The sequence below is a fragment of the Rhincodon typus genome, chromosome 1 (assembly GCF_021869965.1).
Source record: "Rhincodon typus isolate 14 chromosome 1, sRhiTyp1.1, whole genome shotgun sequence".
NCBI classification, from domain to species: domain Eukaryota; kingdom Metazoa; phylum Chordata; class Chondrichthyes; order Orectolobiformes; family Rhincodontidae; genus Rhincodon; species Rhincodon typus.
The window spans coordinates 111070880-111088240 of NC_063332.1; the positions used below are offsets into that span (position 1 = coordinate 111070880).

At 39.1% G+C, this 17361-nt stretch overlaps 1 protein-coding gene across 3 annotated transcripts in view; it reads right to left on the reverse strand.

Annotated features, from left to right (window-relative positions):
* Positions 1-17361, reverse strand: part of fras1 (Fraser extracellular matrix complex subunit 1) — a 423924-nt gene that overhangs the window by 157823 nt on the left and 248740 nt on the right. For all 3 annotated transcript variants that reach the window (XM_048599246.1, XM_048599242.1, XM_048599254.1), the window contains 4 exons: positions 15864-16004; positions 14101-14241; positions 8826-8966; positions 5096-5366 (listed from right to left, as the gene is read on the reverse strand). In XM_048599246.1, the coding sequence (XP_048455203.1) occupies positions 5096-5366; positions 8826-8966; positions 14101-14241; positions 15864-16004 (694 nt within the window). The remainder of the gene's footprint in view (positions 1-5095; positions 5367-8825; positions 8967-14100; positions 14242-15863; positions 16005-17361) is intronic.

The window sequence follows — 17361 nt, forward strand, 5'->3', positions numbered from 1 at the left end:
CGTCCTTCCCCTTAGTACGTTTCTCCTTCCTTGGGATGAATTTTCGTTGTGCCACCTGAATTACCCCCAGAAACTCCTGCCATTGCTGCTCCGCCATCTTCCTTGCTGGGCTCTCCTTCCAATCACATCTAGCCAGCTCCTCCCTCATGTCTTTGTAATTATTTTTACTCAATTGGAATATCATCACATCTATTTCAATCTTTGCCTTCTCAAATTGCAGGTGAATTCTGTCATAGTATGGTCACTACACCTTTGGGGTTCCTTTATCTTCAGCTCCCTCATCAAGTCTGCCTCATTACACGTCACCAAATCCAGAACTGCCTGCCCCCTAAGTGGCCTCTACCACAAGCTGCTCCAAAAAAAATCTTGTAAACGTTCCACAATTTCCCTTTCTTAAGATTGACTACCAAACTGATTTTCCCAGGCCATCTGCATATTGAAGAACCCCATGATTATTGTAATCATGCCTTTCCTATGTTCTGATTTATTTTCTTCCCCAGATCTTGACTACTGCTCAGAGGCCTGTACCCAACTCCCTACCAGAATCTTTTACCTTTGAGGTTCCTCCAATATATCCTCACACATTGTACACTTTCCAACTCAATATCACTTCTTGCTATTGACTTAATTTCATTTCTTACTAACAAGGGAAGCCCATCCCTGTCCTTTCGATAAGCTGTGTATCCTTGGATATTTACTTCCTGGTCATGATCCCCTTGCAATGATGTCTCTGCAATACCCACAACATTGTGCCTCCTAATTTCAATCTGCACTACAAGCTCTTTTACTTGTTTCATGTCCTGCATTTAAGTACAACACCCTCAGTCCTGCGTTGACTGCCTGCCCTTCTCATGGTAGTCCTCCTATCTGCCTGAACTTAGATTCTTGACCCTTTCCAAACTCCCTGTTGAATTACTTGTTCTGGAAACTTTAACCTCCGCTGAGCCCTCCCCACCTTTCACTTTTCCCATAAGTTTCCATACAAACCCCAAGCCCCTACTATTTAGTTTAAAGCAGTATACATTTAAAAAAGAATCAACCTGTTCAGACATACTATGCCACAGCCCCACAGCAGGTGGAGCCTGAACCTGACCCCTCGTCCACTACTATTGCACTATCTGACTGATTACTGGCTTTTAATGAATGACAGCTATATATTAAAAAATAAGACTTCTGTGAGCTTCTAACAATGAATTGTAGAATAGTCAAAGAAATAGGAGTAATGCAAAGAACCACAAAATATTCTGCTATTCAAAAAGTGCCACTAATATTAGTAATTTTAGTTCATAAATGGTCTCTGCATTCTCAATCCGACTGGATCTCCACCTTTGGTGTATCCTCCAATACTGATGAACTTGAGTCCATCCATTCTGGCAATGTTTTGTAAAATGCTCCTGATTCTGATTCAGTTATTTAGCGATTGTCTGCTGTTTATTTGTAAATGTAAATTAGGATTTAACTGTTTAATTATATACATTTCACATTTCACCGATATTGCAGAGTTTCTCAACAGCAGAATGTTAAAAATTGGCTTGATAGTTTGACAATTCCTGAAACTAATATTCAAGCAGCCCAAGTGAACACCGCTCTCGGTGGCTTGATACCAAGCTAAAGAGAAGAACAAGTGAGGACTGGGAAACAATGTCATCCAAATTATTTACAGACTAAAGCACAAAAAACTTGCACAAGTGGCTTTTAATGAATGTACACATTCACATTCACTACTGTGAGAGACACAGTGAAGCAATAGTCCATGAATATCTCAGAAACTCACCCAGATATCAGTGATTAACGAGAGCACAAAGTATTCTAAGAATTTTATCCTCCTCAAGAGAAAATTAAGCTCCTTTCTTTTGAGCATATACTTGATTTCCCTCAATACCTGCTCCAACTCGCACAGCCCCAATGGCTGTTTCCCTCTGTGTTACTCATTCACTTCTCTTGACACTATGTCCCACTGGATTCTGAATGCTGCATCCAGAATCTAATTACCACATGATTCCAACTGTTGAGAGACTCTAAGCATAGAATCACTGCTCATGTGCCCCAAGGATGCACTCCACTGAGCTGCTTTGGATACCCTTTCTCAAGAAGTATGGAATTATTAAACACAACTTCTCAATTCCCAGTACGTGCAGATTCCAAAAGTTGCTGTCATTTGCAATGGATGAAATGCTGATAATTACACCATCATCAATAGAGCAAACGTTGGGCCTTTAGGGTTTGTACTGAAACAATCTTCCTACGTGACTGCACAAAAACTTGCATAAAGGCCCTGATATTGCATAGGGAATCTTTTGACTTTCTACTGTAATGCCAGTGACTTTGGTCCCTTAAAAGTGAGAAACATTGAAAGACTTAACATAAGCCAGGTACCTCCTGCTTTTTTTTGTGCTTTTTCCTAGTTTTCTATTCAAGTTTTAATAGAAATTTGTGAGAACTCCCTGAGATCTTAAAATCATAGTACGTTGTACACAATTTTTTTACAATTTGTTAGTCATCCTAATCACTCATTGAAAATTAAAAAATTTCATACAGATAGTGTCTTAAATTCTGCTCCCTTGAGATAAAGATTGTACCAGATTTTGGATTTTCTTTGATTCTGGAAGCACCTCCTTTGCACAGACTGTCTCTGTAGCACACTCTGCACTGATCATTAATGTACTTAAATGAACTTGGGGTTGTATATCTCTGGAACATAATTGTATACCATAACTTCTCAAAATCAATACAGATGGAAATATTGAAGATCTAAAAGTTTGACTGGGCCAATGTTTTAAAATATATTAATCTTATTGAAACGATTCTTGAAGGAAAAGAACACTTGCTTAGACTGCAATAATGGGGATAGACAGAATCAGTGAACTTCTGAGCCTCTCCCTGAAAACTGCCAGAAATATTACAATTGAGATGTTCCTGCCAGTAGAAAAGGCAATGTTGTATCCAAAGAATTGAGTGGGGCAGATCTTAACCACAAAAAGTCAGCCCAAAAATTTGAGGATTTCTTCATAGTGGAGTCCTAGGCCCAACTATCGATATCTGCTGCATCAATGACCTTCCCTCCATCACAAGGACCGAAGTGGGGATGTTGGCAAATGATTGTACAATGTTCAGTACCACTCAGCTCCTCAGATACTGAAGCAGCCCATGGTCAAATGCAGCAAAACCTGGACAATACCAAGTTTGGCCTGAGAAGCAGCAAGTTACATTACACTGCACAAGTACCAGGCAATGAACTGCTCCAACAAGAGAATCTAGTCATTGTCCCTTAACATTCAATGGCATTGCCATGACTGAATTCTCCTGATATCAACATCCTGGAGGTTACTGTCAATCAGTTTCTGAATTAGATTAGCTTTATGAATACTCTAACTACAAGAGCAGGTCAGAAGCTAGGAATCCTGCAATGAGTAATTCACCTCCTGACTCGCCAAAGCCTGCCCACCATCTAAAAGGCATAAATAGAGTCATAGAGCAATAGAACACTCCCCAGTTGCCTGGATGTGTGTAGCTCCAGCAACGCTTAACAAGCTTGACATCATCCAGGTCAAAGCAGCCTGCTTGATTGGCAGCCCATTCAGAAATATCCACTCCCTTCACCACTGACACACATTGGCAGCAGTATACACAATTTACAAGACGCACTGTATAAATTCAACAAGACTCCTTAGACAGGACCTTCCAAAGTCAGGACCACTACACTCTAGAAGGATGAGGGCAGCAGATACATGGGAACAGCAGTACCTGTAAGCTCCTCTCCAAGCCACTCACCATCACCATTCCACAATTGGAAATACATCACCATTCCTTTGGTGTTACTGGGTCAAATCCTGGAATCCCTTCCCTAATGGTATTGGGGGTCGATCTATACCAAATGAACTGCAGCAGTTCAAGCTGACATAAGGGCAACTAAGGGGCCAGTGAAGCCCCACATCTTATTTGCCATATTTACTCTGTTCCAAAAGTGGTTCCTCAGAAAACATTTCTAGCTTTTGGACAATTCCAGCTTTTGAATAGCCAGTTTGATACACTTCACCCACAAATGTGCATGCAATATAGAGATAGGCTTAATAACTAGAAAATTAGCATCTCATTATTTTACTTCAGCAACTATTCCAACTACAGTTGGTTTGAACATTAGCGTTGAGTGAATGCTGTAACTGATTCATTGTGAATATTTTCACAAGTTTTCAGTGAATATTTCCAGGTCAGGTGATCACATTTGGTAGTACAGGTTCAGTTCAGCTCTTTGTCTATGCAGTCAGATAGCATATTCCACAAAATGCTCAACCTTACCGGCTAAAGCAGAAATGTGTATACAACGACAGTGAATGATGTATGAATCTCTCATTAGGAGCTTAATGTGAAATGTTGGTGCATTTAGGATGCTGAGTGAGCAGAGATGGCATTTATCTACAGGGAGCACAGTCAGTGCTATTGCCTGGCATATTATTTTATTATATTTGCCATATGCTATATGAAATTATCAAAATAATTTCAGGAAAATCATTTGAAAATTAGTCAATTTCATCGTTTTCTTTATAGTACAGCATTAATATTATATATGAGATGCAAAATCACTACATAGCATATAATTGTAAATTAGGTCAACAAGTCAACATTAATCAAAACCAATATTTGCCAAGCTGCATACACTTTATCAATAGAGGGGAGCTCACAAACTCTTGGTTTTGATTAATGTTGACTTGTTGACCTAATTTACAATTATATGCTATGTAGTGATTTTGCATCTCATATATAATATTAATGCTGTACTATAAAGAAAACGATGAAATTGACTAATTTTTAAATGATTTTCCTGAAATTATTTTGATAATTTCATTTCCATTATAGTAAAATTAGATTCAGCATAAAGAAATTAAATCACACTGTACACAGTCACAAGTCATGGCTTTCAAAATTGATTTATGGAAGTCTGAAAATCCCTTTAAACATCACATAATAAAAAGGCAGTTCACAAACTAAAACCAAATATATTGTTTCAACAGCGCATGCTGCTTTTAATAATAATGCCACCCGACAGTCGGAATAAGCAGGGTATATTGAAGAGGTGCACTACTGCAAAAATATTTACCTTGATTTTTCCTTGTCATGAATAAAAAGGATGTTGTGTGTCCTCAAGTCTTGCATGGTGAAGGTATCTCCTTTCTGAAGGTGGATTTGCTTCTCTTTTTCTATTTTAATCAGTCTCCCATTGTCAGGGGGATTAACAATATGGAGAATGAGATTTTCAATGGGTGTGTCTGCATCATAAATGCTCATATAGGTAGGGTCCAGTACCTGGCTCCCTCCTATGCCCACGTTTACAGACCTGTTTGCATGAATGACTGGTGCATAAATATTAACTGCAAAGATAAAAAAAAAATCAAGTTTCATTCACTCAGTAATAGCGCTGGATGTTCTTTTGCTATTCTACTCAAAATTGGATTTCACAGAGGTTAAAAATCAAGAAACGTTGGATAGAGAAGTCTCCCACATCATTTTTGCTGTGGCCTAGAATTGTTTTTCCTTGACTTCAGCAATGAAGGCAGTCAGCCACCCGTCACTATTGCTATGTGCAAAGGATAAAATAGCAGCAAAACTAAGCATCTGGGTCCATGGCCTGCTCTTTGGAAACTGGGATCACCAGGCCTAGAAACCACCAGTAAGAGGGGTCATAGTGATCTGTGGGGCATCCCATTTAGTTCGCAGAGGACCCAATGGAAGCAGTTGCAAAGTAAAATTTCTCCATTCAATTCTAACTAAGTGCCTTCAGCCTAAAGCCTTGTGGCAGCACTGTGACAGCTGCTGCCAGATATTTTTGATTGAAATAACCTTTTTGAAAAGGTTCAGTAATCTCAAAACCCCTCTAACACCTAAACTATGATTTTATATAACATTCACAATGGCAAAATATACATTCCAAGAATATTTCATTAATGGTTTTAAGAAAACAGGTATTTAATTATTATTTCTTACTGCATAAGACGTAGACCTTAAATATATAGTAAATTCCCTCTCTTGAAAGCGTTGAATTGAAGAGGTGCCCATCACCAGCAGTGGTACATGTCAGACCACCTTGTGATCTTATGCTGTACTCAGCATTGCTCCATGTGCACAGCACTCTTTGGGCAGACAGCTAACCCACTCTATACTGCATATGTGGCAACTGCACTCTGCTCCCACCATGGGGCTCACAACTCTGCCTCCAGCTGCTGCTCAGATCCCTGTCTTAAAACCACTGTATTAATATGGCATTTATTTTCTACTTGCTACAGCCATCCTTAGGCCAATCCAAATAACATTATCAATCAGAACCTTGTTGGCTGAAGTTTCATGTTGAAGCTTGGTAGAAGCTGGAATACAATTCAGACAGCTCTAACTTAGCTTACCAAAGCAAAGATATACTTGCCATAGAAGAAGGGCAACAAAGATTTCATGAAACTAGTTCCTGGGATAGAGGGATTGTCTTCTGAGGAAAGATTAAACAGACTTGGCCTATATTCTCCACAGTTTAAAAAATGAGAGGTGGTTCATTCCTACATAAAAACAATTCTTGCAGGAATCAATACAGTGGATGGAGAAAGGATGAGTCCCTTGGCTTTTTGTTTTGGGGAGGGGGATCTGGGACAAGAGGGCACAGTCTCAGAATAAGAAGCAGGCCATTTAAGATTCAGATTGTGAGGAATTCCTGCAATCAGAGAGTGATGAATCTTTGGAATTCTCTGTCCCAGAGGGTAGCAGAGGCTCAGTTGTTGAGTATGTTCAAGACTGAAAGTGATAGTTTTCCACAGACTAAACATAGCGATGGACGTGGGGATTCTCCAAAAAAAATGGTGTGGATGTAGCTCAGCCATGATCTCACTCAATGGAGGAGTGGGCTGAAGGGCTGAATGGCCTACTCCACTTGAATTTCTTACGTTCATATCTTTGTTTTTCTAACGATCAAAGTCCCATTAAATAAAGGAAGACTTTTATTCCCATCAGTTGAACTGCATTGGAAGCCAGGTCTCAGGATGAAAGGCCATTAGATGTACGTCTTCCAAAATTTAAAATGTATTTTTTACTTACTTTACTGAAAGCAATGTTAAATATTTTGAAGCATTCCACGCACGTGATAATAATAATGAATCTAAGGCATTCATACATCAGAAGGGCTTGCAATGGGAGCTTTAGCAGTTTCATCACATACCAAAATTAGCTCCGAGATGGCAATCCCCCACAAATTTATACATGCTACAATGCTTAAAACCGATTAACTTTCACCTTGTACCAGAACATCTCGTCCCACTTGCCACTCGGACCACCTCGGAGAAGAAAGTTGTTAGCTTATGCTTCACTTCAGAAACTGGAGCACAAAGTCTAGTCTGATAAATTGAGGCCCAGCTTCTTTCCCAGATGAATGTTCAAAGTTCCATGGCATTATTTTAGAGAACTGCAGGGGAATCCTCCTCAGTATCCTTTTATGCCTCACCCACTATTGTTAAAAACTGAATATCTGCTCTTTATCACAGTGCTCTTGCCGTGCAGCACTTGCCTTCTGTGTTTCCTACATTATAACAGTGAGTGTACGTCATTAGATGCAATGTACTTTTTGTCCCACTTTCTACTCTGGGACCATTTTGTAAGTAACTTTGGACATTGATTTCATAATGGAATCAACAGACAAAATTAACACAAATGACATCTGGACATAAGGCATCTAAACTTGGTTTTGTGACTTAGAAGGAAAATTGCTGGCTGCAGCTGCTCTTCAATTATGACCCATTTGTTCACAGTTATTTGCAAAACAGTCCATTGTTTATAAAATACAGTCTTGTATTCAACTGTACAGACACTGATTGTATCTGAAACCTAGTTATTCCTCTACCTGATGTCTGAAGCAAAAGATGTAATCACTATCTGGATTCCGATCAAAAGCTTGCATATTTCTCTTGTATTTTGTCTACCACATTTGCAATCAGTACTGCAGCTCCAAATCTTCCTTGGACTCAATGAAATGAATGACAAATGTTTACCTATTCAAGTTAACTATACCATGGCTGTGTCATCTTTTTAGCGTAAATACAATTAAGAGACTTTGCAAACTAGGTAAGAATTACAGGGTCAATTTCCCCAATATCAGTCTTGAGAAAGCTGCTCCATATCCAGTGTGTAAACAGCCTGGAATCTAAGCACATAGGGCATCACTCTCCTGATTTCGGAGGAAGGTCATTTCTGATGCAATGCTGGTACTGTGCAGAGCCTCAATATGCTCTCAAAAATTATCAAAAATTGCAGTTTAATAAATACAACAAATGACTCTTTGCTGGTTCACTCCTTCTGCAGTTTTTGTTTGGGCAGCTTGATATTTCTGTATACATTACTGGCACAAATTCATTTCACAGCTGCACATTGCTGAATTTTTGAAATGCAGGACTTCTATGTTCTATGTTCTATTTGCTCAGAACTTCAGCTGTCAACCTCCTCTCTAACATCCCACTCAACTGGGATGTTCTACTATGTCCTATCAATGAATTTGTACAGTTGGAGTTAGAACCAAATTCCAAGTAAGTCTGAGGCTACAAAAGTCAGTTCCATGCAGCATCAAACAATGCTACTTTTAGTGGAACTGCCCTTCTAGAGCTGCTGCACTCTATTTCCTACCTACTCATTACCACAAAAGTTCTGTACACACCCCAAAACTGCAAAATACCTATGTGAATTGTTTAAATTAACCTGGCAGATCACGAGGCTACCTTACTTACATAGAGTTATGCAGCAGCACAGAGATCATTGTTGGATTTCCCACACCATTACAGAGTCAGCTATTATTTGTTTCTTACCTTCACAAGTTCTCTTGTACACATTTCCATAGTAACCTGGACCACAATTAGGAACACAGAGTTCATTCTTCAGGAAGTTGTTGCCATCACATAAAATGCACTGCAAGGTGCTGTCACATTCTAAACACCCAGTAGAACAGGCTACAAGTTGAGGAAAAAAATCATTTGAGACATGAAACTGTTGAAACTGAGGAGACCTGCAGCGATAAATGAACAGCAGTGTCAAGAAGTTCAAAACATGCAAGGCCAAGTAAATTGAGTGTGTCAAGTATGAATCAGTGGGGACATCTGAGGCATCAATTAATTGGGAAGATCAAATGGTTGAATATCCCACAACAGAGAAAATAACGTACTATGCTATATCAAAAAAATTCCTCTACATTCAATGAACCAAGTTAACGTCCACTCATGGATTTAGTCATGAACGGTAAGTGTCAACTGATCTACTGTTTACTTTGCATTAGTAAGATAACTCCTTTCATCTACAAAATAATTGCCAGGCAATAAACGTCCCTTCGGGGTTCTACTTATTTCAAAAAGTTTAATGAACCCTTGGAAGCATCTGAGTTATACAATGGAGATAACTATTTCTTAAATGGAAAATAGCTTGTGTTTCAGCATTCTGAAAGTGTGTTTGGAGGTTGGGACTAGAAGAGTAAATGAAAGCACTCATGCAAAAATCATTTGATAAGGTGCCACATGAGGTCGTAATACAAAATTAAGTCCCATGGGGTGACGAATAGATTAGCATGGTTTGGATATGGGTTAAGGAGTAGAAAAGCAGAAAATAATGAGTGAGTGGGTAAGTGCATGATCATGCGGGGTATTATGAAAGCATCTAGTCTGGTAGGCAAAATAGAAAAACTCAGTATTTTTGAAATGATGACACAGTAGGAAATGTTGACATTCAGGAGAACTGGATTGTCCTTGTATACAAATCACATGAAGGTAATATGCTGGTAGTTTAAACAAGAAAGGCAAAATTATATGTTAACTTGCATAACAAGAGGATTGAAGTACAAGGGAAATTAAGTTTTACTACAGTTATTTAGGGTCTAAGTGAAGCCACACTTAGATTACTGTGTACAGTTTTAGTTTCCTGAACTACGATAGGATATACATGACTGAGGACTGCAACAAAGGTCCACTGTCTGATTCATGAGATAGGGAGATTTTTCTATGAAGAGATATGGAGTAGACTAGATCTGTATCATTTAGAAAATAGAAAAATGAGAGGTGAACAAATTGAAACTGCTTGTTAAGGTGCTTAACAAGGTAGATGCAGGAATGATGTTTTCCCCATCTGGGGAATCTGGAGCTAAGAGTCATATTTTCAAAATAAGAGCTCAACCATTTAGGACTGAGGTGAGGAGAATTTCCTTCACTCAAAGATTGTGAATCTTTGGAGTTCTGTACTCCAGAGAACTGTGGATGCTGAGCCATTATGTATAAATAGACACAGATTGAGAGATTTTGGATATTGTGGGCAAACAGTTTATTATGTCCTTTTCTAAGAATTGCGATTTTGTGTGTACAAAAAGGAGAAATGTCATGATGACGTGGGACAATACGGACATGAGCATGCAGTCTCAGTCAGGCTCACTATTACCACCAATTGTATATCATTATGTTCAACAAAACCTGTTAATGGTTTTCCTCCTGAGTGCAGGCTTGATGTTTTTACATCATGGTGGTTGCAGTGAGTGGACCAAGGGAGACCTGAAGCAGCCAGAAACAAAAAACCCACTACAGGGGTTCCTGGTCTGGAAGGTACGAAATGTCGCAATAGTCAAGGAGTAGGGAAAAAAAAAAAGAATTTTCCAGGAATGGTCCACAGCAGGCTCAGAAAGAAATGACAACTTGAAAGAGACGAAAAGAATAACAAAGACAGCAAGTCTGTAAACTCAGTTGGGCCCATGGTGAGTGGCCAAGGAAGGCGCAGAGTGCAGCAAGGCACTGGGACTATTTAGATAGACTAGGTAAGTGTAGGAAAACTACCCCAAGGTAGCAAGCTCTGGAGACAGTTGACAGAGCTTGGGGTGAGAAAGCGGGAAAATATAAAAGGCCACAGCAGGGAGAGCAACGAGCCAGAGAGTCATTTAGCTGAAAACCATATGGTAGATATGTATAGGCAGAGTACTGATATACATGGAGATGGGAAATGAAAGGATACACACAAAGTCGGCCAGAAGGATGTGCAGGAAACCACAAGGCAAGGTCCCTGCCATTGCAGGACCCTATCTGCAGGAACACTGCCCAACCAGTTTTACAGAGGGTCACAAATTCCAGAGAAAGGCCATTTCAATCCAGGACCAGTGACACAAGAAGATAAAGACAGGCAACAATCTGTAACTGCTCAAGAATTTGAGGATGCCGTAGGAATGTGATGATTCCTATCCTGGGGGGAATATAACAGACCCAGTGGATGATTTCTGGTCTCCAGATGTAACAAACTCACATCAGATTTCAGATCTGATTACCTTTACTCAACTTCTACTATGAAGGTACCGTGATTAATGGTAAAAAAAATCCTAGTTTAAGTGGATTGGTCAGCTGTGGTCCATTCTATCAGACCCCATGGTGTGGTTGAAGTGGAGATTTCTTTAACTGTCTTCTATTTAACTCTAAGCGTACTACATTCATTTCTATCAGAGGAAAGGCCAGAGCAGAGGGGGAAAAAAAAGGCACCAGGAAACAAGGTGACGAGCTGCAAGAGGGAAGTCTAAAACTGAATTTAGACTTTCAGGATAGAATGGCAGATAACAAAGCTTTTATCGGTGATTTACTGGAAGATGATAATGATAAAGGCTTGGATTGTGAAACAGGAAGGATGTTTCTGAGCTGCAACATAAACTTACAACAAAAATAAAAAAAAACAAGATGAATATTCAGAGAAAAGCTTCAAACAGTCCAACAAGCAGCAGCTCAACAACTGCAAGTAGCTACTGAAAAACTATCCAGGGAATAGAAAAGACAAGTCCAAATTAGATCAAGTCAATATTGAATCGAATTATTAATTATTAATTTGTATAAATGTCAGCTGAAGTCTACAATCATCAGCAAGCCTTGGAAGCCTACAGGGTATCTTTCAGAAACCCAAACCACAGAGCTTCTACAGCTAACGTATACCTTAGCAAAGTTTAAGGTTGAGCATCACATTAAGTTTGAACATAATTTTATTCAAGAGTCAAATAAGCCCAACTATCTAAAATAAACTGCTAAACTACTAGTCTCACAATCGACAGTGACACAGGGATATCAAGTCTTGAAGAGTGGAAAGCAATAATTTCTTACAGAAATCAATGTTTGCAACAGCTAGATAAGATCACAAAAGAAAAAGCCTACTGTCAAGTCATCTCCAACAGAGGTAACCAAATGGCAGAGCTCCAGAAACACAGCAAAGAAACAAATGTGAATGAACACGACGGCTTCAAGAACATAAAGGAGGTGTTACCAATTCATTGGAAAGCGTAAGTAGAGAAAATCAGCAACTATCAACTGAAAAAAAGAATGCCTTAGAGAAGATTTCCACAATCATGCACAGGATAGCCACAGTTCTTACAAACTGATTCAACAAAGTGATACCTTGGTGGAGGAGAAAGTAAGTCTTTTACTGAAACATTCAGAACATGAAGATCATTGTGAATTATTAGCTGAGGAAAACATTCTGCCACCATCAATGAGTGATTATCTTAAATTTGAAAAACAAACACTAGGGAGAAAGAACAGAAATCTTCGTTCAAACTTTGTAGAAGACCAAACAGGAAATTGAGAGACAAGGTCAATTTCAGAATGGTTATGATTTTTTGAAGAAGGAATTCCAACACAAAATAAAGGGGAATACAGAAGTTCATCTCTCACCATCTCACCAGTCCAAACTTTCGGATGAAATTAAAAGTAGATGTGATATTTGTGAATAGAAGGCTGCTGCCACCATTCCTCTTTTTTAACTGGGTCTAAGAGTCTTTTTGTTTCACAACGATAGAGAAACAGTCACTTGTGAGTTTCAACAAGAGGCTGCTCTTGTCTCATGATAGTGAGACTCCAGTAGAGGAGAAGCCTTCAGGTGAAGCTTGTGTCCCAGTCTCCCTACTGCTTCAGAACTGGATGGATCTAGAGATGGCTAGCCTCAAGTTCATGAACGGAAAAGTAATATCACTGCCTTTACATCTGATTATCATCAGAGGTCGGAATTCCAATCTGCCGAAGTATTTTTTTCCTCTTCCAAAGGAGCATCACTTGAAGTACATTCATCCCGCCCATCCTGAAAAAGGGCTGAGAATGTAGTTGGAGACAGAAACCTTGGATGGAAGAAACTTTGAGATGGTTGTGGAAGGGGTGGATGTGAGATTAAAGAGCTAAAAATCATTAACTTAAAAGGGAACTTGGGGTATATACAGAATAAAATATAAGCTATATCTTTACTCTTAAGTATAGCTACAGGACATGTGTAGAATGATGTCAGGACAAGATAGAACTGGTGCCTGAGAACGTAGAGTCTCTTACATCTTGTGTTCAGGATATCACAAGTGTCTCAGTGGTTAGCCTGCTGCCTCACAGTGCCAGGGACCCTGGGTTCAATTCCAACCTCAGGTGGCTGTCTATGTGGAGTTTGCACATTCTCCCCGTGTCTGCGTGGGTTCCCTCTGGGTGCTCCGGTTTCCTCCCACAGTCCAAAGTTGTGCAGGTTAGGTGGACTGACCATGCTAAATTTCCCAAAGTATCCAGGGATGTGCAAATTAGGTGGATTGGCCAGGGTAAAATACAGGGTTACAGGAATAGGGTAGGAGGCTGGGGCTGGGTCTGGGTGGGATGCTTTTTGAAGGGTTGGTGTGACTCAATGGGCCAAATGGCCTGTTTCTACGCTGTAGGGTTCAATGATTGTTATGTGAAACTGAACCTGTTAATGTTGACCCTCCTGTGTAGAGTGTAGACCTGATCATATTACAGATACTATTTAATTTGACTTATTATGGTCACATACTGAAATACAGTGAAAGTATTGTTTCCATGCTATCCAGGCAAATCAGACATTACATAAGTGCACCATAGTAACAGAACAGAATGCAGAATATAGTGTTCCAGCTGCAGAGCCAAACTGAGCCAACTGTAATATCTAGTGGACCCATACAGCTTATATATAGGGTAATTGAATTACAAATGGAGATACCTCAATAGCTGAATTAAGATTTCATATATATCACTCCAAGCCATTAGACTTTATGCATAAAAAAGTATTTCTTATTTTCTTTATGCAATAATCATTAAATCTTACCTATGCATTTTTGCTGACTGTGATCGGAGTAATATCTTTTCCCACAGTCCCGAACACACTGTCTTTCTAACAGTAGGTAAGGTGTCTCACAGTGGCTACACTCACCGGGTCTGCTACATTTCACACAGTGTTCATGACATCCTACAGAATGTATAATTAAAACAATGTTTATTTAAGTTAAAATGCATGTGGTTTCATTTTCCTAAGTACAAAGATTTTATGAAATGTCTTCATAAATGTTAATGACAAATGGAACAGTGAAACCTTTTAGGAAAGGTGACCAAAAGACAAAATTTTGACAGTCAGGGAATAGGGAATGCATGAGGAATGTTCAACCACTATAAAACTGGCATTACAAAGATAACAAAGGGACGTTGCAGTAACCACAAGGTAGGATGAAGCACGCAAGAGGAAATATTGGGTACTTGTGATAAAGTTATGTCAAGAGTCATGAATGACGTTAATCTACATTTACACTGGAAAAATCAGTTTGGCAATAGTTGGCTACTATTGGGTTGCCATATTTAAAGGAGGAAATGCATTGGAGGCAGTTCAGAGCGGGTTTACTGGATTGCTACCTGTTATAGGTGGGTTATCTGATGAGAAAAGCTTAGTCAGACAGGGCTTGTTTTCACTGTTTCGAAGAATGATCTGATTGAAGTGTACAAAATTCTGAACAGTTTTGACAAGGTGGTCATGAAAAAGATGTTTTCTCTTGTGAGTAAGTCCAGAATTCAGGGACACTGTGTAAATATTAGGGTCCCCAACTCAGAGATGAGGAGCATTTTTCTCTCTTGTGAGATTTTGGAGTTCTCTGCCTCAGAAGGCAGTATTATTGAGTATTTTTAAGGAGGAGGTAGATCGATTCTTGTTAGGCAAGGGAATCACCAACAGATGATCTTATGGAATGCTGGAGCAGACTTGAGGAGCTGAATGGCATCCTTCTCCCTAACACAGGTAATTCTACTATAATGCATGTTTCGTTAATGCAAATTGGCTATAACACAATTGATGAATAGTGGATGCTTTTGGATAACAGAAACCTTCTGCTGTCTGGATATAGTGATTTTCTATAGCAGTTTCCCTATAATGTGATTTTCTATAGCACAAAGTCACACAAGAATGCAACTATCGCATTAAAGAAAAACTACCTGTATATGTTCTACGAGACGAATAATTACATGGATGGGTTGGGGGGGATATTTTAACCCAATAACGTGGTGATTTGGGTTGAGTGGAAATTTAAGGCGCTAAAAATACAAATCCTTTCCCCAATCAGCCAATTTCTGATATTCATAGAGTTGGAACCACAGTGAGATGTCTCCAACCTAGTACAATGAGATAAGTCGGCAGTTTAAATTTGATAACTAGGCTACGTACTTCATTGTAATTCCCCAATTGACTTTTAGCACTGTCTTTTTCCCAGCCTTGGAAAACCTCAGGATGAGGTTTCCTATCCACACTGTTAAACACCGAAGGTTAAGTTTTGGTTAGACACTGACTCTAGGCAAATACTTTTGTAATTAGACTCACACACTAATGATTATTTGTTGCCATCTACATGCCCAGTCAAGTTCTCACCAAATAATCCTTCAATTAACATATAATGAACACTCCATTCCCCAAATCCATTTGGCCTCAGGCATCGATGCCAGTCCCTACTGGATAATAATACTACCAACATACTGGCAAATGAATTCCAGGAGAAGGAATACTATTTTCTACTAGCACGCAACATAGTGTAGAAACTATAATGAACTCACTGTAGCATTCTTCTCCTGCTTTGTAGAAGCCTGCTGCACACTGTTCTACACAGGAGCCCTCTTGCAATACATAACCATCCATACACTGCAAGCAGTCGGTTTTGAGGGGCCCCTTACAAGCATTGCAGCTCCAGTCACACTCTATCAAAAAAGGAGAGTTGTTAATTTATTTAAAGACAGCAGCTTCACATAAAATATTTAATGAAAGAAAAGTAGGAATAAAATGTTCAATTTTCACTGAAGGATCATAAGCTTGCAAGGGAGGGTGCCAACCATGATGAGAACACAGATAACACTACTGATCACCGAGGGAAGATACGTTTACTGCCTGCTGGCTAACCTGCTCACGCGACTCAGCTTTGACACAGAAACATCTCACAAGCAAGTCAATGTAAACAACAGATCACAATTAGAAAAAAAAACTTCTAATGATGCTCAGTTGGTGCGATATATAACATTTCCAGAGTCCAATAGGTCAATACTGAAGCACCTTTCGTATCAAAGCTTTTAAAATATAAGTGGGCTATATAATTATCAGAGTTAGTTCCACAACCAGCATATCTTGTACAACTCTATTTACTATTCTGCTTGCATAAACACCCAGACTGACTACTCAAGGTATCATTCAAAAGGTCTGTAGTGCTTGCATGTACTTCAGATGTGAAGGCCATGAAATACAGCTACTCTGGCAATTAAGATAAACAACACTATGTACTAACTTGAACTCAGCTCTGAAACAGGTCATCATATATTCACCCAAATGCTTCAGCAGATAAATACATGGTCATGTGATAGTAAGCCATTTGGGCTATGTAAGTTCCAAGTTTAATTGTTGTCTGTAGAATCAAAATGAGAAGGTACTAGAGGCTTGTTAACCCTTTGTAACTCATGAAGAAATAATAGACGTGGAAATTGTTCAACCAAAAAAAAACAAAGCAAATTTCCACAAGGTTTCTCCTGTTTGCGCATGGAATAGGGGAGGTGTGGAAATCTTGTAAACATGGTGCAAATGCTATTCATACTATTTTTCAGCATTTTCATGGTCTTCCACAGTTATAAGTCCAATGGGAGAAGCCGTGGAGAAATTCACTGTTACTCTGCATAATGTCAGAATGCTTCTAAATTTAAAATGACAATATTAAACAGACCTTAATAAGTCATGATTCTGGCAGGACCCTTTGGATACCAGGAGAGGGGATTTTCAATATCAGCAACCAAGGGGATTTGAAATTCAAATGTCCAAGAGGATCAATTTTAATGCCAGTTTGATAAAAGGCATGTAAGATTTAAAATGAGTCATGCAATTAATTTTAAATGATACAAGCTTAAATTGAGCAATTGTTAAGGTGGTAGAATAAGTGAAGAGGATTCCCGAAGCAAAGCTAAAAACTAGGACTTGCTTTACATCGGATCATTAGCCAAACTGGCTTGGGTGCACAAATTTAAGATGAATAAATTGGTGTGGTTGAAAATCACAGCCTAACATACAGTGGAAATT